The following is a 24,106-nucleotide window of genomic DNA, read 5'->3' as shown; positions in this document are numbered from 1 at the left end:
AAAAACAAAGAACTGCAGAGTGACAAAAGATTGGAGAAAAAGAGGCAGAGAGAGAGGGGGTTCTCACTGTGGTAGGAGGGCCTCAGAGATTAGGCTCAGAAGCCTGGCATTAGAGGAGCTGCTCATCTCTCCTCCATCTTCCTCCAGCTCCTCCTGGCTCAGGAGCAGCAATGCTAGTTCTGACAACACCCGCAGGCTCACGATGCGCCACTCAACTGTGTTACACACACACACACACGCCTTACATGCACACACGACACGCACACGCGCACGCACTGCGCCTTTTTCTGCCTGCATTACGCACACACACACGCACACGCACACGCACTCACACACAGAGACGCACATGTTTTCACAAAACATTATTGACTTGTAACAGAGATACACACTGACTGACTGCTTAACCAGCACAAAAAACTCAATTGGAACAAACACAATACGCCAACCTTGGTTTTGAATGCATATCTCTCATCTACCAAATTCACACATTGTAAAAACTTACCATTTCTGCTGAAGGCCAGTGATGTCAATGGTGGCAGAATAGAATCTACAACCTGGGAAAGAGACAGAAAAGAACCAGACACCATGAACCTGGTTATTCTCTCTCTCTCTCTCTCTCTCTCTCTCTCTCTCTCTCTCTCTCTCTCTCTCTACACACCTGCACACACACACTGCCTTTGGCCTGCACCTGCCTTTTGCACACAACTAAACCGAAAAGCATCTGCATGGCAACAGCAGCTGTATTTTCAGCTGAAGCTCAAGAAACATCACACGCAAACACAAGCACATAGATTTGACCTGTAATGCAGAACTCATTGCAGTTCCCAGTAGTAAAATAGACACACCATATCATCTCATACATGGACAGGGTCATGAGTGCACATAAATACACTGGAGTGCAAACAATTCCTAAACAAAGAGCACAGAAAGAGCCTCAAACTCATCAGGGCTGCAATTTACATGGAAATGTGATGCTCTTCTTGCTCTTTGATCACAGAAAAGTCCATTAAAGTCAAAGATCAGAGGCAGACTTTTTTGACAGTTTATTATGATTATTATTTATGATTATTATTATTATTATTACTGTTATGGGAAATTATCATCTCCATAGAAACACATGTATGGCTTGTCCTTTTGTCTCATATCACACACAAACAAGCACCCTCCTACACTCACCCCCCACCCCCAACATACTCACACACACACACACACACACACACACACACACACAGACACACACACACACACTCACTCACTCACTCACACACACACACACACACACACACACACAGACTGTGTCCCACCACATCAAGAGAGTGCAATTACTGCACATGCTATTTTCCTGCCGTCACCCTTTTTCTCCCCTGTTGTTTATGAGGGGCTATTAAAACACCAGGCGCTCTGTCTCTCCATCACGCTAACTGCCACTTACGCTCCCCCCAAACAAACTAAATGATGCAACTCACAGTCAGACTTTGGAGCACGTACTCTTGAGAGAGGCAGGCAAGTTAAATCTGACATGCTCACTGTTCTATTTTTCACCGTATACGCCAGATGTGGAACTGTGTCATGAACGAGTAACGTTGCACCAACAGCTGAAGTCTGAAGTGAAAAATAAAGTGGGGACGACCTTGTTGTGTTCCTCCAGGAGAACCACATCTCACTCTCAATCAGGCCACATCTCACCCTCAATCAGGCCACATCTCACCCTCAATCAGGCCACATCTCACCCTCAATCAGGCCACATCTCAAGTCAACTAGCTGGGGCAGAACAGGCCCAAGTCTTGGAGGCACTGTAAGGCCAGAGGGCCCATCATTTAACTGACAACTGCATCTAGCTCTGGGTAGAACCGCAGGGTGAAACTCCTTGTGCTCCAAATGTACAGTATTAGCACCCGTTATAGATTCCAGCAGAATAGTAAATGGAAAAGATTCAGATTTGAAAAAAAGAAACTTGTTTTAGGTTTATAATGTTTGCTATTAATCTTGGTATTCACATTTGGTATTCAAATTTTCTAAATCTCAGCTGAGTTGAATTGTTTATTTGGGCATGTGTGAGAGCATGTATTTGTGTGTGTGTGTGTGTATATGTGTGTGTGTCTTGGCACAGATAAAGTCAGTCTAATGGCTTGTGGCGGATTGTAATTACAGTGTCTTCAGCTATTACAGCCCATCGGAGCTTTGTCTCCTGACTCCCCCCCCTCCCTCTCCCTCTCTCTCTCTTTCTCTCTGTCATTTCACTCCTTCAGACTGCTGCATCAAACACAAGCTGTCTGGCCAGGCTCTCTGCGGCATTGTTGCTAGTTCTGACCAGTGGGTCACCTTGTCTGAGTGGCGGTGCCCCAGGCAGGGAGTGGGAAAACTGGAGAGGGGGAGGAGCCGGTGCTCACCGTGTGGGGGTGCGGGGTGAGCAGTGCCGGGTGTTGGGTCACTGCTTCCACCGCGCTCAACGTGGTCCTGATGAGGTCCTCAGCGCCGCTGGGGCCTGCACATGGGGAAACAGCATGGACACAGACCCACAGATGACCTACACACCTCAACTCCTGCCACCACTGAGAGCTCCAACAGCAACTGACATGATCTACAGAGACAGGCACTAGAGCACTAAAGAACTACATACAACTACACAACACTACAGCACTGAGAGCGTCTGTTTCATGAATAACACAGACATTTGAATTCTCCTAAAGGGGTTTCAGAGGACATTGTTGGCTAAACATCTCACATGATACAGTAAGCTGGCAATAAAACAATCTGGAGTGATCCATTCACGCATTCTGCTCCTAGAGCTTGGCTGCTACAGCACAATGGTAGTCACCTGCAATCGATTCATTTCACTCCTGAGAACCAGCAGTGATTAAACAGACTGATGCCTTCACTGAACTGTGAGCACACCAACATGTCATCTACGTATACGACTGAGTGTGTTCTAGTGGCAGCCAGGTGCAGCTGCGTTCGCGTGGTCCCAGGTGTGATGAGGCCTGTGGGAGCTCCAGGGGGAGGAGGAGGGGAAGGGAGAGACGGAAACAGATACTGACCTACAGCACTTCCCAGGCTCATCTCATTGGAATCAATGGACGTTATGTGATTCTAGAAAGACAAGGGGGAAAGACAAACTGTGGTTCTCTGTCTCTGATTACATGATTCATTCATTCATTCATTAATGTCTCCACCATATTTAGGAGTGGCAAACCTCAGAAGTGGGTGCACTCACCAGAATTGCCCCAAATTTGTGAAGCAAGTGATCTGTCACCACCTGTGGCCTGAATATCTGTGAAAAGAATACGAGCAGAATTAGAAAGTGACCCACTTACAGCTTGTCTCCCCCTGCCTCTCCCCCTGCCTCTGTCTCCCCCTCAGCCTCGCTCTCTTGCCTCCATTCTCCATCTCCAATCTCCTTTTTCATCTCTTTATCCTTCTCCACTCCCCCACCTCGCATCTCCCCCCCGATCTTCCCACACCTCTCCGGCTTTAATAAACGTGGAGTAGAGGAGAATCTCTCCCATCTGCTGGCACAGAGATGGGAGAAGTGAATTTAGCAGCCAGACACGTAGCCTGACACAGCCCGAGGAGCGATGAATGGCCCACTTAGTATGCTCTCCAACAGCTGCATCAATCAGGCATGTTTTACTCACTGCTACTTTTGTTGATGCTACTCATTTACGTTGGATTCGGTCTAATTGTACGTGCTTGACATTGCTGTTAAAAGGCATCACAATGGCATAATGCTATAATTATATTTGCTTAACTTCCTTTGCCAATGTTACCACTATGGGAGTCACGCCAACACGGCACTGTAAATATGACTGAGAGACATAAAGAGATGGATAGACAGAGGAGGAGAGGGGGAAGAGTGGAGGAGAAAGAGAAAACGAGGGAGAAGAGGAGGGAATAGAGGATGGAGAGAGAAAAATAGCCGTAGGCAAATAGTGACAGGCAGTCTGCTGACAGTCAGATTGGGCTAACCTCAGTCTTGACCTGTGTGAAGGCCATACTAGTGCAAACAAATCACACACACGCACGCACACACACACGCATGCACGTACGCACGCACACACACACACACGCGCACACACTACTGAAATAACATATTTACATATTCACACACAGGATTACAGAGAAACAAAAACAGCTCCTGTCAGATTCACAAGCCACGGTAAGGAAGATGAGCCCTGACAGCTTTCTCACATGGCACACACACACACACACACACACACACACACACACACACACACACACACACACACACACACACACACACACACACACACACACACACACACACACACACATACACTAAAGTTAAATGCACATTTATGCACACATATTTTGAGATGAGGGGTATCAAGGAGTCAGTGATGATCAGGTTGAGCAGTTGTTCTAATATTGGACAAAATCTCCTCACATTTAGTCAATGATCAACAGAGCCCATGCTCTAGGGAAAACTCCAGTCTGTCACCGCCTCAGGCTCTAGAACAGGGGAGCACAAAGGAGACACTAATGAAACTAGCTCCTTAGACCCAGCCACAGACAAGACTGATCATGCAACATCCAAGCACAGAGGCTGGTGGAAGGGATCTATTTGGCTGGTGAGTTCCAACTGTGAAATTCCCCTTGAATTGGTAATGCCACCTTTCTAAGACCATTTACACACCTACACAAACACTCAAAGAGGACTGAGGAATGGCTTTTGAAATTCCTGAGTTACAGACTATTAGAATCCTGATGGCTCAATTTGCCAAGTCTGCCAACCCGTCTTAAGTCCCCGTGGCAAATCAGTGGCAGCAAAAGGCTCTTCTATTTAATCATGGCAGGGCTACAGCTTACAGGCCAACATCTCACAGAGGAGAGCCAAAGCTGGATCCTCACTCATCTCATTTCAGCCTCCAATCCAATTTAGCACCATTCTGGGGACCCATAATAATCTTGTCTGCAGGTTGGCAGAGTGGAAGATCACTATGAAGACAAATGAAACGGTAGCACTGCTTTTCTGTTCTCTTTTGACTCACATAGAATATCCCTGCTGGATATTTTGACGTGAGAGTGTAAAGATGGGCTAAAACAGAAAAAGAGCCTTCCCTTTGCTTTCGTGAGCCTTTTGTTAGTCAAATGGGACTTTGTGAGAGATTGGGAGTGGGAGAGAGTGGTCTGCATCTCGTGAGAAGCAGCTCTTACCTGGGAGGTTGGTATGCCCCTTTAGCCTCCCGCCGCTGTGGAGCGCCGCGGTGGGGGAGGGGGGGTGGGTGGTGCGAGAGCTGTGGAACAGACCACCCACATACAGCGCACCAGAATGCCCACAGCCCCAGCACCTGCAGTGCCACCAGCCACAGAGGTGAGGGGGGAGGGGGGAGCGGGACGCTGAGGGGCCCACAAGACCAAACGCATCCACCCACACGCAAACATCCAACTTCAAACACACCCACAGGCACATGCAGGCCCCTCGGCTCACGCAGATTTGCGCACACACACACACACACACACACACACACACAAACACAAACATATACACACATTAAAAGAGTAAATGCTTGCGCACACACATACACACACACCTTGCACGCAAAGAGCAGACAGTCTTGTTCGTGTACACACACACACACACACATCAAACTACCAAAAGAAGTCAACTTGTCTGCTCACGCTCCTCCAGAAAGAGCCTGAGCATCCACGCACCTGCGAGGTGAGCAGTTGCAGCACCACAGACATCATAGGCAGGTTCTGCTTCAGCTGCCGGGCTTGTGAGGGAGACGGGTGTTTACGGCCAACGATGCTGTCCAGTGCAAACAGGATATCATCTGTAACCACACACACACACACACACACACACACACAGATGTGTTCTTAACCATAGTGTCAGGCCTGCTGCCCCTAACCAACCCCTGCCCTAGAGTGCAGTGTGTAGGCGTACAGCGCAGCTTCTCACAGGTGCAGCGGACAGGTGTGCGCCCCTCCAAGCACACAGCTAGAATACAGTTGTGGTTGCAGATCCCAAGTGAAATTGAACTGGTGTAAACTGGATTAGCAGTGGTGCCGCCATTATAGCAACAGTGATTTACACACGGGGAAGAAACAACAGAGGCCGGGGAGTGGGGAGGGTCGATATTTGACTGCTCCGTTCCGCAATGCAATCAGGAAGGTAATTAAAGACGAGGGGGATCTGGCTGTTTACGTCTCTGAGGCCTCTTTCTCATCAGCACCCCCCTCCAGTATCCACACTACCTCTTCTCCTTCTCTCTCTCTCTCTCTCTCTCTCTCTCTCTCTCTGGTGTAATGTGATTGATTTACCCAGGATGGTTGGCAGCTCCAGCGTGATGTGACGAATGAACAGGCCCAGGCATTTTGACAGGTATTCATTGCCGCTTTGCTGCTCCTTCCCTGGCGTGGCCTTTCTGATGTCTCTCTCAATGTACATCACCAGCCTGTGGGGGCCCAGCCACAGAGACAAGATCACTCACCCCCTTTTCACAGGGGAAACACCAGCACCGCTCTCCCCAGTGCAACGGAATACACATTGATTGCATCAGAAGCAGGGCACATGGCAATGGGGCACAGCACAGAAAAAAAAACATACAACCAATCCTTGGCGGTCTCAGAAAAGGTTAAAAAAAAATCAAGAAAATGTTAATGAAGGTCAACAAACATCTAGAAGTATAATTTTAACCAAAACAAAATCGCCTCTGTCACATTGGATATCATCAAATGTACTGTGAAAGTGATGGGCCGACAGCTCAAGTGAAACATTTGATAAAACAAGACCTATGCAGAGTTTGTTAAGGAAGTCAACCGTCATATGTGATGTGAAATGACAGGCAGTAAAACAAATGAGAAAAGCCAAAAAGTTGAAAGAAAAAACACAAAAAACTTCATACAAGGCTTTAGTGACACGGAGGGAAGTGAAGGACAGACAAATGGGTACAGCATTGCTACATCAAAAATTAAATGACCACATATCTCAAAACTAGATGTACCGCAGAGCGGTACAAAATATGACCGCCGCCCAGTACAGCACATTTTTCCCACAAAAATAAATCACGCTAAAAGGCCTATATGATTCTAACTGTCTCACTAAATTGCATTATCCACACTCAATTCTCACTGGTATCTGCTAGACAACAAGTACCAAAACATGATTAGTTCATAGATTTCACATGTAAAACTCATTTTATACAACTCCACCCCCATCTTGCCTGTTCATAATTCTGAGAAATTCTTGAATTGCGTGCATGTGTGCGTGTACACGTTTATGTTTATGTGTGTGGGTGTGTGTGTGTCTATGTGTGTGCGTGCTTGTGTTCGCCTGCGTATGTGTGTTTGTGCATGTGCATGCATGCGTACATATGTCTACTGTGTGAGTATGTGTCATACGTATGATTACTGTGAATGTATGTGTGTGCGTGTGTATCTGTTTATGCACATGTGTGCACATGGAATGGGTTAACATGACCCCTGGGGTCAGGCAAACATAGTACAGTGGGGGAAAAAAAATGGGTCATCCTAGGCCCTACAGTTCTCAAGATATTCACAAAGAAAACTGTGTCTGCCCTACCCTCCCATTCGGGGGATCCAGTACAGTGGGGGGTAATGGGATGGGTTGACATGCCCCCTTAAGACCAACATACTACAGATCAAAACGAAAAACTATGGTTCCATGCTATCCATATGGGGTTACATGCCCAAGTTTCATCTTCCCGGTCTTTTAGATCAGTGTCCCGAATCCTTGAGTGGTTATGGAAACATTTGGACATCAACATACAAAAAATGGTCCTCCTAAAAAAAAAAAAAAAAAAATCAAAACGAAAAACGATTTTATGACATGCCCGTTTCATCTACCCCGTCTTTCAGTGTCCCGAATCCTTGGACGGAAATTTGACGGTCATAATAATTCCAGACATAGCCTACTGTCCATGTCTTTTTCAAATTAAGTTGTTTTGGAGTTGACTTGCACTTACAAAACATTAACACATGATGTTTTTTGACAGTTGAGGTTAATGAAGAATGACATTCAAAATTACATTAATTTTCTTTGATATTTGTCAAAAAATGAACAAAGAAGTACAACATAATGCATATCTACAGACCCCTCTAAACCTACATTTATTTTGAGGACACCTTAACTTAGACTGTGAAAATCTTTAATTTAAAGTGTTTTATGCAATCATCCTGAAGACAGACACTGTAGTTGGTTGGAGCTTTGGAGACGGTGAGGGTGTGATGGAGGAGTGAGGAGCCAAGAGCCAAGGAGTAGGGTTGAGGTGAGAGCGGAGCAATGAGAGGAACAGGTCTGTGTGTGTGTGTGTGTGTGTGTGTGTGTGTGTGTGTGTGTGTGTGTGTGTGTGCGTGTGTGTGTGCGTGTATGCGTGTGTGTGTGTGTGTGTGTGTGTGTGTGTGTGTGTGTGTGTGTGTGTGTGTGTGTGTGTGTGACTGTAGAAAATCAGATGAGGTGAGAGGAGATATCAGAGGAGAGGTGAGATGTAAGCTAGATGAGGAGAGCTGCTGTGTGAGAGCGAAGGATTCGTTGATAACAGGAGAGGAGAAGGATAAGGAGTGGGGTGTGAGCTATACTGTATGTGCTGAAGACATGCACAGTCTGAGCAGAGGAGTGATAGAACTACAGAATGCGGAGAATGACGGAGGAGTGTGGCAGGTGAGGAGAGGAGGACTGCTGAGACTCCAGTTTCATCTGCTGAGGATGATCTCTTATTTACAGACATGTTAATCAGCCGGAGAGCAGCCACCCCTCTGTAGTCCCACGGCTACAACACCAGGCAAGTCTGGCAACTCCAGCTCCTCTGCCGACACCTTCCCCTAGAATGATCCGGCCCAACAAAGCAGCCTTCAGAAGGAAGCAGAGGACTAAGAGAGAAGGGAATGAGGGCTGGTGAATCTGGGGCTGAGGTTACAGATACAGTGCAGAACAGGACTGCATGGAAGCCCATATGCAACTTATGGAGCAAAATAAAAACTAGCATCAACCCTAAGTCTGAAAAGGGAAAAGTTTTGGTTAACAACAGTGGAACTTTCCATTTGCAGGAACAAATCTTCTAGATGAGCTATGGTTAATTGACATCTGCAGATCTTAAAACCTAGGAAGTATACATGCTAAACCTTCCAGTAAATGCAGACTTTACAAGAAATAAGTTAATTAACACAGGAAGTAGCAAATAGGAAAAAGTACAGTTTGTTCAATGTGTTCTCAGTCAACAGCCCAGAACACTGAGTAACTCAAGTGTAAAGTAGGGTGGAAGACAATTCAGAAATAAAATGGGTCTGAATGCCTTTTGCTTCAACCATAAATCATAGAGGTGAGCGTTCTCCTTCCCATTCCCAGACATCAGTCTAATTTCCACAAGCCATGCAGAGCTACGCTAGCTTATGGAACAACTTTGAAGTGGAGCTGCGAGTTTGTAATTGAAGGAGCCACTGAAGGGGAAAGTGTTCTTAGGTGAGTAATACATGACTGAACCGCCATAAATTGAAGGTGAGACTGTGGCAGGATGTGAAAGCAGATAGGCAGCATTTATGATGGAGGAAGTACAGAGCAAGGTAACTCCAAAGCATTCATTATGGTGTTAGAATATGAACGCTTCCTCTTGGAAAATGAGTAAACATGCTGTCCTGTCCTAAATGATACAGCTAACACAATTGCAAATGGATAGAAGCATGGAGAAAAAGAGGAATCTCTCCCAGTAGGTACTTTACTTCAATCTACCTCCAAGTCCCATGTCATTAGCTATAGCTAACAGGCAGTAGAGTACATACAGCAGGATATGGCTTGGGGGCTGATGTGGTAGGACTCACTCACACCACTGATACAGACTGACAAATAAGATACAGGCTGGCAGTAGTAATCTCCTCAAGCGAGCAGGTAGCACACTCTCCTCCAGTGACACCTCAGCACCAAGGTTCACTGTGGAGAGTTCAGCTCATGACAACCCCAATATTCACTCCTGCCTCTGTGACCGGGCGGCTCGGCAGCAGGCTGGACTCCTGGCTGCCGTTAACTACATCCCCTCCGTCCCCGTTACTTCTCACTGTCCTTCACCGAGGGTGAGGTGTCTGGTGCGTTGCTCTGAATTACAACAGCAGGTGAAGGCTGGACAAGGGGAATTTTAAAAAAAAAGAAAAAAACTCAGGGACATTCCTCTGAATTAAAAAACCCATTTATTTCAACATGCCTGGATCAAGCGGGCCTTTATTAACTCGACACGGACGGCTGGCTGCTACATTACCCGGGGAAGAATAGAAATGAGCGCCAAGAACTGTGACTTTCACAATAAATTAGCTGTACGGCCGCATCAGGCACGCCGCATGCTCCTGGCCGCCATGTGCGCCACTATAATTGGAATCCCGGTGGAATTTTGCAACAGAGCCGGGAAAAGGGAGGGAATCTGGGATGGATAGCTGTGGCAAGCTTGACATTTCATCTCCAGGCGCTCCTGCCTGCACAGCAGTGGGGTCGGGGGGGTGGAGCGCAAAGTGCACTGTAATTTCCTAAAAGTTCTGCTGATCAGCTCCAGTCACTCATGCACCTTAGAAAAGTCCTCATTTTAGCCCGCATCAAATGCCAGGGCACTCTGCCCTTTTCAAACCTCAAGCAGCCTCTTGACTCCACTCCATTCACGGCAGCCGGAGATAACGATACTGGTGAGGTAATTATTTCCTGCACTGTTCACCGAGTTAATGGCAACTCCTGTCAGATGGATTTAAATTGTTCTTGCGCTATCAAACGCATGTTGTCAAAGCTGAGAAGCACTACACGAGCCAGGTTACAGGAGTCCATTTGCTCCAGCACTCCAGAGCTGTCCAGTGCCAAGAGCCGCACACAGTGTTCAACTCCTAATCGAGCAGGACAGAGCCAGCCGACAGACAGCTCAACATCACTACTCAGTCTCTCTCTCCGTCTTTCTCTCTCTCTTTCTGTCTTTCTCTCTCTCTCTCTCTCCATCTTTCTCTCTCTCTCTCTCTCTCTCTCTCTGGTCGGGCTCCCAGAGCTTATCCCCATGTCTGAGGCCAATGAAAGCGGCTGACTATAAAGCTGCAGGCCTGACACTTGTGCAGCGCGGCGGCGGCGTATGATCAGAAGAGGGCCAGCGTGGGGCCGACACAGCCGGGCTAATTAGGGAAGAGTTTTCCGCCGAGCGACGCCGTCCGCACTCACTCGGGGAGTCGGAGCGGAGGGTCAGCTCTGACAGAGTGCATCTTGGGAACACTTGTAAGTGTGTAAGGGGGAAGAAAACAGCTGAAGAAATAGAGGGAGGGGAGAGATGGAGAGAGAGATGCAGTGTGGATACGGAGAAAGAAATGTGGAGAGATTCTGTCTGTGCAAGAGCCTTAGAGACACTGGAATAACATTGCAGTTGGCTAAAATATACTTATAGCACAGGATCTAGGCCAATTAGGACAATCTGATTAAATGGGATGCAGAATAAATTATGAGCACATTAGGAGAACATGATTTAAGAGCTTGATTATACCAACGCAGCAGCATGCTTATCCCATAATTCCCTTTGAGTCACGGATCAGTAGGGATGATCAGAGAAGAAGTATTCTGTGGCAGGTGTCAGCTGTAATTTAAGGCTGCTTCGCCAGTTTTAAGATTTTATACAATTCACAGTGGGATAAAGAAGCATAGCTTATTGTGTTTTGTCATACCACATCCTATATTGAAGTCTCAAATACGGCTATTTTTTCTGTTGCTGGGTGTGTGTGTGTGTGTGTGTGTGTGTGTGTGTGTGTGTGTGAAAGAATCATATCTGGGATTTGATTCTTTCCTCCATTTTCCTGCCAAAGCCTGGGAAATCACTGTAAATGTCACCCCTCTCTCAGCAGGTGCTGTAATGAGAGTGTGATGTACTGTAATGAGAGTGTGCTGATTGGGTGTGTGGGGTTTGACGGGCCATACCTGGAGTTACAGCACAGCAGCAGCACATCTCTGCTGTGCATCAGAACCTGCAGCAGCACCAGGAAGGCCTTTGCCCGAATCACTGCAGACGGACTCTCCAGGGAGCGCACAATCTTCATCACAAAGTCCTGCCCATCACACACACACACACACACACACACACACACACACACACATATATATATCAAGTTGACTCTTCCCTTCCTCCAATTGTATTTCCCTCCCTATCCACTTGGCAAACCTCTTACCCTCTCCACCTCTCTTCCCTCCCCAATACCTGCATTCAATTTCGCTGCTTCCAGAGAAGGCTTTTTTCCCTTCAATTATCAGTAGTGGACAGTGTACTGGGCTGCATCCTGTAGTGACAGGTGTTATCAGTGGTGGCATAGGCTAGGGCAAAGGGGCAAATGGAAGTCCTAGAGCAGCTCTTCACTTGAAACAGGGGTTAATGAGCTAATGAGCTGCAGCGCATTTTGGTGGCCAGTAAATTAACGGGATTGATTAACTTCCACTATCTGCATGGAGGGGAAGAATTGGTCAAAGAGGCACCATGCGAAACATTGCGATTAAATACGGCGTTGAGTGAAACTTAATTAATTTCAAAAGCGCACACTTCCTGGCTGAACTGTAATTGCATCAACAGTATTCCAAGCTGCATGGCGAGATTGCTGCACTTCCTCACCCAATTAGTCAAGTTGCCTGGTGATTCATTGAAATTTAAATTCTATGCCAGACAATGCATGAATAAACACGTGGTGTTCAGGCCGCCTCTTTGTCAAGGGAATTAAGGAGCAAAAAATATAGTATTTTTTCTTATAATTGGTGCAAAATTGAAGGCTCATAAGTTTCATGCACCGAAAAACTTGTTTTCCTGATTTAAACTGAACATTTGCATGTAAATTAATTCAGGTCAAAGAAAATTACCAATGGTAATCTCTGAGCCTTGACGAGAGCACACAGTACCTTTTAAATCAATTTCAGCCGCCCATTTTCCAAATGATTACCCCTTAAGATAACAAGTGAAACAGAGCCGCAGTATGAGAGAAAGAGGGTTTCCCTGAACGTTCAAACTGATCACCTTTCATTCACATACACATGTTGACATGGATTACAATGGATGCAAAACTTATGCAAATTTGAAAAATGTTTCTCAATGACAAAACCATGAACAGGGAATACATTTGTTTTGTCTTTTAGAACATAATCTATGATGCACTGTACAAATCTAAATGTAGTCTCTAGTGAATGGACAACAAACTACAATTCTCTAATCTGTCTTTGGGGCAGTCAAGGTATCAACAAGTCATCAATGCTCCCTTTGTAAAGCCTCTCTGACTGACAAGTCAGGTGGGCAGAGGGAGGCCAAAAGTGCATGAAATGGAAGAAGACCAAGATGCTGCTTCTGACCTTGTCCTGGAGAAGGCGCTGGGAGTGGACTCCAGATGCCAAGGTGGCCGCTAGCATGGTCAGCATGTGCTGCTGCACCCGGCTGACCCCGGAGCCCAGACAGCTCAGCAGGGCGGGCAGCCCCACCTTATCAATCACATTCTGGAAGGCAGCAGGCGAGTGACGTGTGATTTTGCACAGGGCCTGGAGGAAGAGGTCAGACACACACCATCAACCAACATTATCCAGTTAGAGCAGTATCAGTAGGAGTTGAACCAGGGGTCAACATAAGCGATAGCCTGCTAGCCTGGGGCAAGTGAAAGAGCATGTCGGGCAAGTTGGCCAGTCACGGCTCTGTAATGTTTTCACCAGTCACCATCACGAGATAGCTCAGCTCACCTGTGATGCTAGCTGGTTGAAGCTAAGCATGTGAGGCTACTAAAATAACAAGGGAGCTCATTTCAATGTAATAAATGTCATTATTACAGTTTTGTGAAAAAGGGAGCTCATTTCAATGTAATAAATGTCATTATTACAGTTTTGTGAAAATTCTGATGTACTTGCCTGAGGGGCCACTGAGGGGAAATTGTTACAGTATGTATACAGTCATTTTAATGCCTAACAAAGCTTTATGCACTGATTTCTTCAGCTATGAAATACATACGGGTGGGCTATTTCTTCATTCTTCTTTCTGATTAAAACTAGATTCTAATTCAATGGGCTATTGGAATTACTGCATTTGTTATTGTGATTATTATCACAATACAGCAAAATTTGGTTTTGAACAGGTAATTACCTAGTATACCATGACATTTGTATCAAAGATTCTAGACTGCTATGCGCTAAGATCTTAAGTTTCAGGAACCCGAAATCGTCACGGGTCACTAGTATACCAGTGAATAAAGATGAGGGTCACTAGTATACAAGGTTCCAAATTAACTTTTTTGATCACCAGCCAATGTGGCTGGTAACTTTCTAAAGTTACTAGCCAATCAGAATTTCTATTAGCCAATTTTTTCCCGGTGAAAATATGAGAATTATGAGTTTATGAGATCAGTGTCACTGAATGCATTTGGTCATTTTATTAACATTGTTAGCATGAATACATACCACAACATATACACAGAAAGTGCAAACACTTCATTTCATGATTGGGATCTCTATCTATCTATTTCTCTATATATCCTCATCCCCTGCTTTACTCCTATTCTCACCCCCATAAGTCTGTCCCAACCACTGCCGCATTTAGTTTAATCTTAACTTAATAAAAAGGAGATATCAATTATCATCAACAATGACAAGCCAGCTAGAACCTGCCACTCGTTTTCTCTCCCTCTCCTGCGCACTCAGACGCATTCTCAATTAAATGGAGTAGCATAGGGCCTACTGTATGTTCAAGTTGGATCTTTATAGAGAGGACCCGAAAAGTACAGCTAATATTTATTGGCTAAATGTTGGTCCCTCCTCTGTCTCTTGGTGCCCTACGCACAGTGCGTGATTCGTGTGGTGGTGGTAATAACTGATCAGGCTACCTTTTTAAAACTGAAAATTTTCGCCTACAAGCTCCTCACGTTCAATCTTCAGCTAACTCCATAGACAATAAAATAAACGATCTTGCTGCTTCAGGTTTTGCGGCCTTCATTACATGACATCAGCCCCCCACAAAGGAAATAGGTAAACACAATGCGTTAACTGCGTTAATATTTCGTAATGCATTATGTATTTGTGTTATGTACATGTGTTAGGTACTTTTTACTTTACTTTAACTCTTTTTACTTTAACTCGCTCCTCTTTCAGTCTATGCTCCCTGCTCTGGCTCCGTTCGTTCTTGTGTTTTCTGGTAGACGCTCCGTTCGTTTCCATGGTCTCTCACGCTGGTAGTGTAGCATTACGGCACAGTGGTCATGGGAAATGTAGGAAGTACTGCCGGGGGATATATGATCGAAAACAGAGCCTTATGTATCATGCATGTAATGCCTCATGCATCACCGGCCAAACTGGCTAGTAAGTTTTTATTAACACCCGACAAAATGAATGTTAACCCGCATTTGGCGGGTGTTAATTTAGAACCCTGCTAGTATACCAGTGAATAGAGATGAGGGACACTAGCATAGAGATGAGGGACACTAGCATAGAGATGAGGGACACTATACCAGTGAATAGAGATGAGGGACGCTAGTATAGAGATCAGGGACACTAGTATACCAGTGAATAGACATGAGGGACGCTAGTATACCAGTGAATAGAGATTAGGGACGCTAGTATACCAGTGAATAGAGATGAGGGTCACTAGTATACCAGTGAATAGAGATGAGGGACACTAGTATAGAAATGAGGGACACTAGTATAGAAATGTGGGTCACTAGTACCGGTGAATAGAGATGAGGGACACTAGTATACCAGTGAATAGAGATGAGGGACACTAGTATAGCAGTGAATAGAGATGAGGGACACTAGTACCAGTTAATAGAGATGAGGGACACTAGTATAGCAGTGAATAGAGATGAGGGTCACTAGTATAGAGATGAGGGACACTAGTATAGAGATGAGGGACACTAGTACACCAGTGAATAGAGATGAGGGTCACTAGTATACCAGTGAATAGAGATGAGACACTAGTATACCAGTGAATAGAGATGAGGGTCACTAGTATACCAGTGAATAGAGATGAGGGACACTAGTATACCAGTGAATAGAGATGAGGGTCACTAGTATAGCAGTGAATAGAGATGAGGGACACTAGTATACCAGTGAATAGAGATGAGGGTCACTAGCAGTGAATAGAGATGAGGGTCACTACTGTAGTTTATCAGTTAATAGAGATGAGGGTCACTAGTATACCAGTGAATAGAGATGAGGGACGCTAGTATACCAGTGAATAGAGATGAGACACTAGTATACCAGTGAATAGAGATGAGGGTCACTAGTATACCAGTGAATAGAGATGAGGGACACTACTGTAGTATACCAGTGAATAGAGATGAGGGTCACTAGTATACCAGTGAATAGAGATGAGGGACACTAGTATACCAGTGAATAGAGATGAGGGTCACTACTGTAGTATACCAGTGAATTGAGATGAGGGTCACTAGCAGTGAAAAGAGATGAGGGACTTACAGACACAGCGCTGACCCTCATGGCGTCTACTGTTGAGTGGGTGAAGAGGTACCAAAGAGAGGGGCCGATCTCAGGTGTGATGAAGCCTTGTGCGTAGTGGGACACAGTGCTGCACACATTCTCCACGATCTTAGCTGCCATGTGATTCACCACCAGCTCCTCCTGCGTGGACACACACACACATCAATAAACACTTTCTTATTATGCTCAACATTTGCACATTTGCATTGAGCGTTGATAAAGACTTTGCTAATGCATGCTATTTGTTATAGCGATTTTGACAGGTGAACAACTAACCATTTCACTAATATGTGGTCTACTACATGGGGAGTTATGCTAGCTTGCTAACGTGCTAGTTGGCAGACAGCCAGACACACAGATGATAAACGTTATAACAATGGGGTTATCAGACTGTACATTGCCAATGATGACGTCGACAATGAAAATAATCGCCCTACCACACACAAAATTCGGCCCACCATGTTTTTTTAAGTATAAGTATAAATACTCTTTTGATCCCGTGAGGGAAAATTGGTCTCTGCATTTATCCCAATCCGTGAATTAGTGAAACACATTCAGCACACAGTGAACACACAGTGAGGTGAAGCACACACTAATCCCGATGCAGTGAGCTGCCTGCTACAATAGCGGCGCTCGGGGAGCAGTGAGGGGTTAGGTGCCTTGCTCAAGGGCACTTCAGCCATTCCTACTGGTCGGGGTTCGAACCAGTAACCCTCCGGTTACAAGTCCGAAGCGCTAACCAGTAGGCCACGGCTGCCCCCTAAATGTTTTCCCCAAATGTGTGTCACCTCATCATGCCATGTTCCTACACGTTGCGCTAAGTCCTTGAGGGTATGTGGCTCTCAGGGGAGCTATCCAATGGGTAGTCCCTAAAACCCTACTGTCCATACTGTTTGCTCTGAAAATGCAACATGCAGGAAGTTGTAATGAATCATTGTATACAGGTTTTGCCTTTTTGTTTGTATCGCTTATAGCTCTTGATGATCAAGACAATGTACTTCTACATCTGTCTGCAGTGTCTGTTGACTGGAAATAAGACTGACACCAACGCTATGACGGGTTTATCAAATATATGAAAGAAAGCACAGACTGATTCTTTCTATTTAATGAAACTGCATTTTATCTTCAGTCTGAGAGAATCTAATCTGATGGCTGTAGGTAAAATCCAATGACAACTAAGCAAACAAAAATCTGTTCTAAACCTATGGCTGACAAAAAAGGTAAAATAAAATAAATAAGTACTGCCACAAGGAAATGGATTCATAAAACATGGAGCAGTTAATATATAGGTTTCAGTCACCTATTGTGAAAAAGTGTGAAATAGGTTTTTAAATTATTGAATCAGCCCTGGTCTCCTGATTTCACGCAATTACATCATAAACTTCTATTCCCTACAACCTCAAGCCAATATTGTGCAAATAATTCCCAACCCCACCATGTCACAGGCTTCACCCAGAGCAGAGACTAATTTGGGGAGTTTTTGTCTGCAGGCTGCTGTCCTGGAGCTAGTTTCTCTCTGCCACTGCAGCCAAGAGAAATGAAACATTAAACTGCACTGAGGCAGCTCTAGGAGGACCCTGAGAAGCAGGCTGAATGCCTCGGACATGAGGTGTCTGGAAGGCAAGCTTTTCCAGCAGCCCGGTGCAATTTGGCTGGGTTTCACTGCAATCAGAAGGCACTCGTCTAAGGCGGACACCAAACTCAAGAGGTGAGACACACAATATTTCAACTATTGATGGTGGGTTAAATGTCCTCGCATTACAATTAATTAAATAAAGGTTTCAAAAAAAGTGGTCGAACCAAGGCACTCTACTTAATATTAAAATAGCTTTAATAAATATGCTAGTTCATCATACAACTCTTAAAAAGCATTTGTTGCCCATGAAATAAAGGGATGAGTCTTCATGCACTGGCTACATCTTGTCCTCTTAACTGCATTGTAGTGCACCCATGCGCCATTGTCACGCCTCACACTGGCACAGACACAAGGGACTGGCACAGCGCAGGGTGTATTCTTTACAGTCTATGGGTGTAATACTGACCACACAGAGGAGTGAACAGATTCAAATGAATCTGCTTTTGTTTTCTGACAGTTTAATTAAGAGCTTACAGTATAAGTAAGTATAAGTATATATACTCTTTTGATCCCGTGAGGGAAATTTGGTCTCTGCATTTATCCCAATCCGTGAATTAGTGAAACACACACTGCACACAGTGAACACACAGTGAGGTGAAGCACACACTAATCCCGGCGCAGTGAGCTGCCTGCATCAACAGTGGCGCTCGGGGAGCAGGTTAGGTGGGTTAGGTGCCTTGCTCAAGGGCACATCAGCCGTGCCTACTGGTCGGGATTCGAACCGGCAACCCTCCGGTTACAGGTCCGAAGGGCTAACCAGTAGGCCACGGCTGCCCCACACAAGGCATCAAAATTATCAATAACTCTGGTAATTAATTGATATCATTTCTGCCACACAAGAGTACAGCCATTAGTTGATCACAATGTGTCATCTGTTGATATTCAATTCAGTTACAAGCTAATTGGATGGGTAATATCCAACAGCTGTTTTAGCAACATTGCATTATAACTCACAGAAAGCTAATTTGTACTAGGTCTGTATAGGTAAAATGGTGCCCACTAACCAGAAAAAATTGCATGATGCGTCTGCTAATGTATGTAAACACACACACACATCCACACACACACAGTTGAGGGTGCACTAGACATGGGCTAACACCTAAGCTGAGGAGGAAACGGTGAGATCTGAAAGGTGAGAAGGTGAGAGGGGGAGAGAAAGTGAAATAATGGAGTTGCATGAAGAGCAAGTATTAAGGCAGATAAATAATGAGTGATAGTTTAGTGCCTGTATTTAAGTACCAAAAACAATAATAAAAAACACCATGTGTTCTGGGATGCTACAGGCTCCACAGCAATGAGCTGATCTACAAGGTGCAGCTATCCTGCAGCGCTGTGCTGTGCTGCTCCATTACTGCACGGCCCAAACCCACACACAAACACACGAGCCAACGGCAGCCAATAACAGCAAGAGAGCGCAGGCAGGGGTGAGGACTCCATCCTCCAGGGCCCTGTAGTGCTAACTACCCCCCACCTCCCCACCACCCCCAAACACGCGCGCACACACACGCACACCAACACACACACACACACACGCACAGACACGCACACACACACACACACACGCATTGCGCGCACACCTGCGCCGCGCACACCGCATGCCGCTTGCACACACACACCTGCCTTGCCTTGCAGCACACACACACCTCTCCCTCACCATCACATAAACAACATGCTGACTCGGAGTGGAGATGCCTCCAGGCATGGATGAGCCAGATCTGGCTGTGTGAAAACAAGTAGACTAAGCAGACTTGAGGACCTTGAGCATACGTGGGAATAGCCACAGAGCAGCGGGCTGCACAAGCACCGGTCAAGAGTGAGACAGACCCAGAAGAAAGAGAGTGGTCCCACAGCATAGCGCCAAAGTTTGTGCTGGAGAGATGAGCATTTCAAACTCATGATGCAGGTGGGACAGAATACTTACACTGAGTCAGCTGTTTAAGACACAGCTCTGGAATGGATACAATGTGCAAATGAGGGTTTTCCAGAAGGTTCTCTGAGTGATGATCCAATGAACTTCACCTGGCCAGAGTCTAGAGGCTGCGGCAGGGCATAGGCGCATGCTCAACCAACACAACCAGCAAACATGCCATTAGCTTACAGCACACCGTCTACAGGGATCACAGAGAGGAGATGATGGGCTGCAAGCACACAGCAGACAGGCGCATTTGTGGTTGCACAATTACCCAAACACACATCCACACATCAGCACCTTTTGTCCACCAGAACACGGCATTTCAGCAGTAGGCGCCCGGCACATGCAACAGGACAGCTATCTAATTGGCTCACAGGGGAGTGCTGTTTGCTCAGCCACTGCACAACACACAAAGCTAAAGCTCTTCTCCACACACATTTGCATGGGAGGGAAGAGAACTTTGCCAAATTAAAAACAACACCTCATTAAATGGGTGTGCATGAAAGCCCCTTTCCAAACACATGCTTTTTTTTTCATTGTGCATTCTGCCATACACATAGTCTGGCCTTATTTCATGAACATTTTCAACTTACACACGGAACACAAATACAAATTACATTTTGTTTACCAGCACATGGAGGAAATGCGAGTAAAATACCCAATTCAACAATAAGGTGGAAGAACGCTAACATCTAGTCCGTTTTACAGACTGTAGCAAATTGGGAGAGGGTGAAGTCTAGCAGGCTGTTTTTTTTAACAGCCTCTATTTTAATCCCTTTTTAAGACGTGCGTGCATGCGTCTATGTGCGTATTAGTACGAATCCTAAATGTGTGTGTGGTGTGTGTGTGCGTCACTGTGTGTGCGTGTGTGTGTTTTGAAAGCGTCTCTTGTGGTTTCACCGCTGGCAGTGGATGTGTGAGTGTAATTGTGTCCCTTTGAAGGCCCTGCACACCTGGTCGTGAGTGCGGGGCTGAGTAAATCAGGAGTGGCAGGCGGCTCTTTCATTAGAAACACGCCTCCTGCTCTCATCTGGGCCCCTCACAGCTCAATCAGGCCCGCTTTAATGCAGCCTTCAATGGACTCACAAACACACTACACACACACACACACACACACACACACACACACACACACACACACACACACACACACACACACACACACACACACACGGCCCGCCGCTTTGGTCTGCAATGGATTGCAAGCAGCACTAGGGGACTGGTCGGATGTGTGAGTGCTACATCCAGGCTATTAGCATGAGGTGAGCAAAACACACTGGGAACAACCAAACCCTCAAAGGGAAAGCTGACAGTGACGACAGACAAGTGTAAAGAAGGGACCACAAAGAGCTGCAGACGTAGCCATGAAGCTGTACAGGGAAAACATTTTAATATGCTTTAATCTGTTTACAAAATAAAAACAGAAAACATGTATTTGATATTCGATTCATCTAGCTTTTAACTACATTTCAAGTGTCTGGCTTATAGGTAGAGTAAGTCTCTCAGATGACTATAGTATTAACATACTCCTGAAATGTTATTTATCTTTATAAGGAGCTACTACTATACTATTACAACCCTGCTATCAATTTGCACCTTCTCACAACTTCCTGTCCATAAACACAAACCACTTGACCCCCATCACACAAACAACAAGAGCTTCTAGTGGCTAGTACCTAATCCTAACCCTCAAATCAACACAAAGTAAAAAAAAGGCTATCAGAATGATCCAAATGTGAAGTGTAAACTTCTCATTGTAAACTCAGAGGTATTCCTCCTCACTGTGCCTTGTAGCAGCGCTGCTGCTGCAGCTGGATATTACCATGAGGGGACGAGGGGTCAGCTAGCAGAGGAGGGGAGTGGAACAGCTGATGGGGGACACAGGGAGAGAGAGGGAGAGAGAGGGAGAGGGAGGATGATGAGGAGGAGAGAAGCCTGATAAATGTTTTATGGACTTGCTTTGTCAGTTATGTGCATGTGTGTGTGTGTGTGAGAAAGAGAGGGAAAGACAGAAGGAGAGAAAGAGAGTGTGTGTGTGTGTTTGTGTTTATACGCCCCTAGGCATATGGGCGTATAAACACATATATGTCATTTATGTCACTGTTCTTCCCAGCCCTGTACAGAGGTATACCAACCTCAACAGCAGCCCCCCCAACCACCACACACACACACACACACACACACACGCTCACATACATATATACACAAACACACACAAACATGGACTCGCATACAGATGCGCGCTCACACACACGCACACACACTCCTGAAGCCCCTCCTGCTTCTTCTCAGACAAATATTCATGTGAACCCCCCCTCCCCTCTCTCTCCTCCTTCCTGCCCCATCATCTCCACCCCCCCCCTCTCTCTCCTCCTTCCTGCCCCATCATCTCCACCCCCTCCCTCTCTCTCCTCCTTCCTGCCCCATCATCTCCACCCCCCCTCTCTCTCCTCCTTTCTGCCCCATCATCTCCACTCCCTCCCCTTTCTCCTCCTTCCTGCCCCATCATCTCCACTCCCTCCCCTCTCTCTCCTCCTTCCTGCCCAATCATCTCCACTCCCTCCCTCTCTCTCTCTCCTCCTTCCTGCCCCATCATCTCCCCCCCCTCCCCTCTCTCTCCTCCTTCCTGCCCCATCATCTCCACTCCCTCCCCCTCTCTCTCCTCCTTCCTGCCCCATCATCTCCACTCCCTCCCCTCTCTCTCCTCCTTCCTGCCCCATCATCTCCACTCCCCCCCCTCTCTCTCCTCCTTCCTGCCCCATCATCTCCACCCCCTCCCCTCTCTCTCCTCCTTCCTGCCCCATCATCTCCACTCCCTCCCCTCTCACGCATTTCTTTCCATCTCCACAGCACTCGCGTGCTGCCCTCTCTGCCACCCTCCCCCCTCCACTCTCTCGCTCTCTCTCATGCACTCGCTCTCCTCCTCCCCCTCGCTCTCTCTCCTCCTCTCTCCTCCGCTCCCTTTAGACGCTCCAGCAGTGCTCGGTGTGCTGCTGCTGCTGCCCTTGACATGCAAGCGCCGAGCCCTGACATCTCCCTGTGCGTCTGCTCCTGGCCCGGCCGGCACCAGCTACCGGAGGAGAGGAGAGGGCACAGCCCAGCGCAGCACAAACACAGCCCAGCCCGGCTCCCCTGGCCCTGCGGAGGCTCCTCTCGCTCATGCCTCCAAGAGGCCCTCAACCAGCAAACAAACTAAAGGTGCCAGCGTGCAGCCTTATCCGCTCATTTGTGCTATTCATATCACAGAACCCAAAGCCCAGGACCAGTGTGGCTCAATGACTTGTGAACTCAAACTCAAACTACTCTGCTTGCCTTCAAAGTGTTTCTCAATTCAGTACTTTGCATTTAGCGTTCCACGCTTGATTTCATATCTGATGATCATCTTTGGTGGAGTTGCTGTTAATCAGGAAAACGGAGCCATTTGAGACGTGTGATTCCTCTGGGCTAAGAGATACGATTGAAAAGCAGTACACCCCCCTGCACTCTTTACTGTCAGCACTGTGATGATGTTATGGTGATGTCTGTCTCCACTCCGAGCCCTGAGTGGCAGCCCTACACACAACCCACCGTGTCAGCTAATACACACCAGGGCTCCAGGAATGCATTCCTGCTGATGGCATCAGCTCTGCCTGATTACCGAGTTCTGATTAAAGCACAGGTCCCCACTACTGCTGCTCTGCTCTACACACACACACACACACACACACACACACACACACACACACACTCACACACACACACACACACACACACAGACACACACCTCCTCAGTGCAGCTAAAAAGAAAGCCAATCAACAAACCTTCTCATTAGGAGAACCACAGAGCACATAGTTTGTACCACACACAGCACACTAATCAACATAACTTAATACAAACAACAAAAAAATACTCATACACAAATACTCATTACCGACCACTTGTGAAAAACCACCACCACCACTTTTTCTCAAATACATGTAAAAACTCATCCAAGTATTCTCACTGTGGACCTAATAATGACTTCAGTATAAATCTAATGCATTAAAAATATTAACACAGGATATGTGATCCTGCACAGTTCTGGATGAGTGGAGAAAAACTTGAAAGTGAAAACATATTAATTATGTTAATTTCAGTGTTTGGGCTATGTTT

The 24,106-nt window shown here is 46.2% G+C and overlaps 1 protein-coding gene across 2 annotated transcripts in view; it reads right to left on the bottom strand.

The window, feature by feature from the left end:
- ulk4 (unc-51 like kinase 4) overlaps nucleotides 1–24,106 on the bottom strand; it is an 83,286-nt gene that overhangs the window by 38,855 nt on the left and 20,325 nt on the right. For both annotated transcript variants that reach the window (XM_048261881.1, XM_048261882.1), the window contains exons 20-29: nucleotides 16,406–16,567; nucleotides 13,310–13,492; nucleotides 11,903–12,030; nucleotides 6,286–6,419; nucleotides 5,674–5,795; nucleotides 3,215–3,271; nucleotides 3,039–3,090; nucleotides 2,391–2,485; nucleotides 503–554; nucleotides 68–215 (exon numbers count right to left, since the gene is read on the bottom strand). In XM_048261881.1, the coding sequence (XP_048117838.1) occupies nucleotides 68–215; nucleotides 503–554; nucleotides 2,391–2,485; nucleotides 3,039–3,090; nucleotides 3,215–3,271; nucleotides 5,674–5,795; nucleotides 6,286–6,419; nucleotides 11,903–12,030; nucleotides 13,310–13,492; nucleotides 16,406–16,567 (1,133 nt within the window). The remainder of the gene's footprint in view (nucleotides 1–67; nucleotides 216–502; nucleotides 555–2,390; nucleotides 2,486–3,038; nucleotides 3,091–3,214; nucleotides 3,272–5,673; nucleotides 5,796–6,285; nucleotides 6,420–11,902; nucleotides 12,031–13,309; nucleotides 13,493–16,405; nucleotides 16,568–24,106) is intronic.

The sequence above is a fragment of the Alosa alosa genome, chromosome 13 (genome assembly GCF_017589495.1).
Source record: "Alosa alosa isolate M-15738 ecotype Scorff River chromosome 13, AALO_Geno_1.1, whole genome shotgun sequence".
Lineage (NCBI taxonomy): Eukaryota > Metazoa > Chordata > Actinopteri > Clupeiformes > Clupeidae > Alosa > Alosa alosa.
This window is presented reverse-complemented; position numbering and strand designations above follow the sequence as displayed.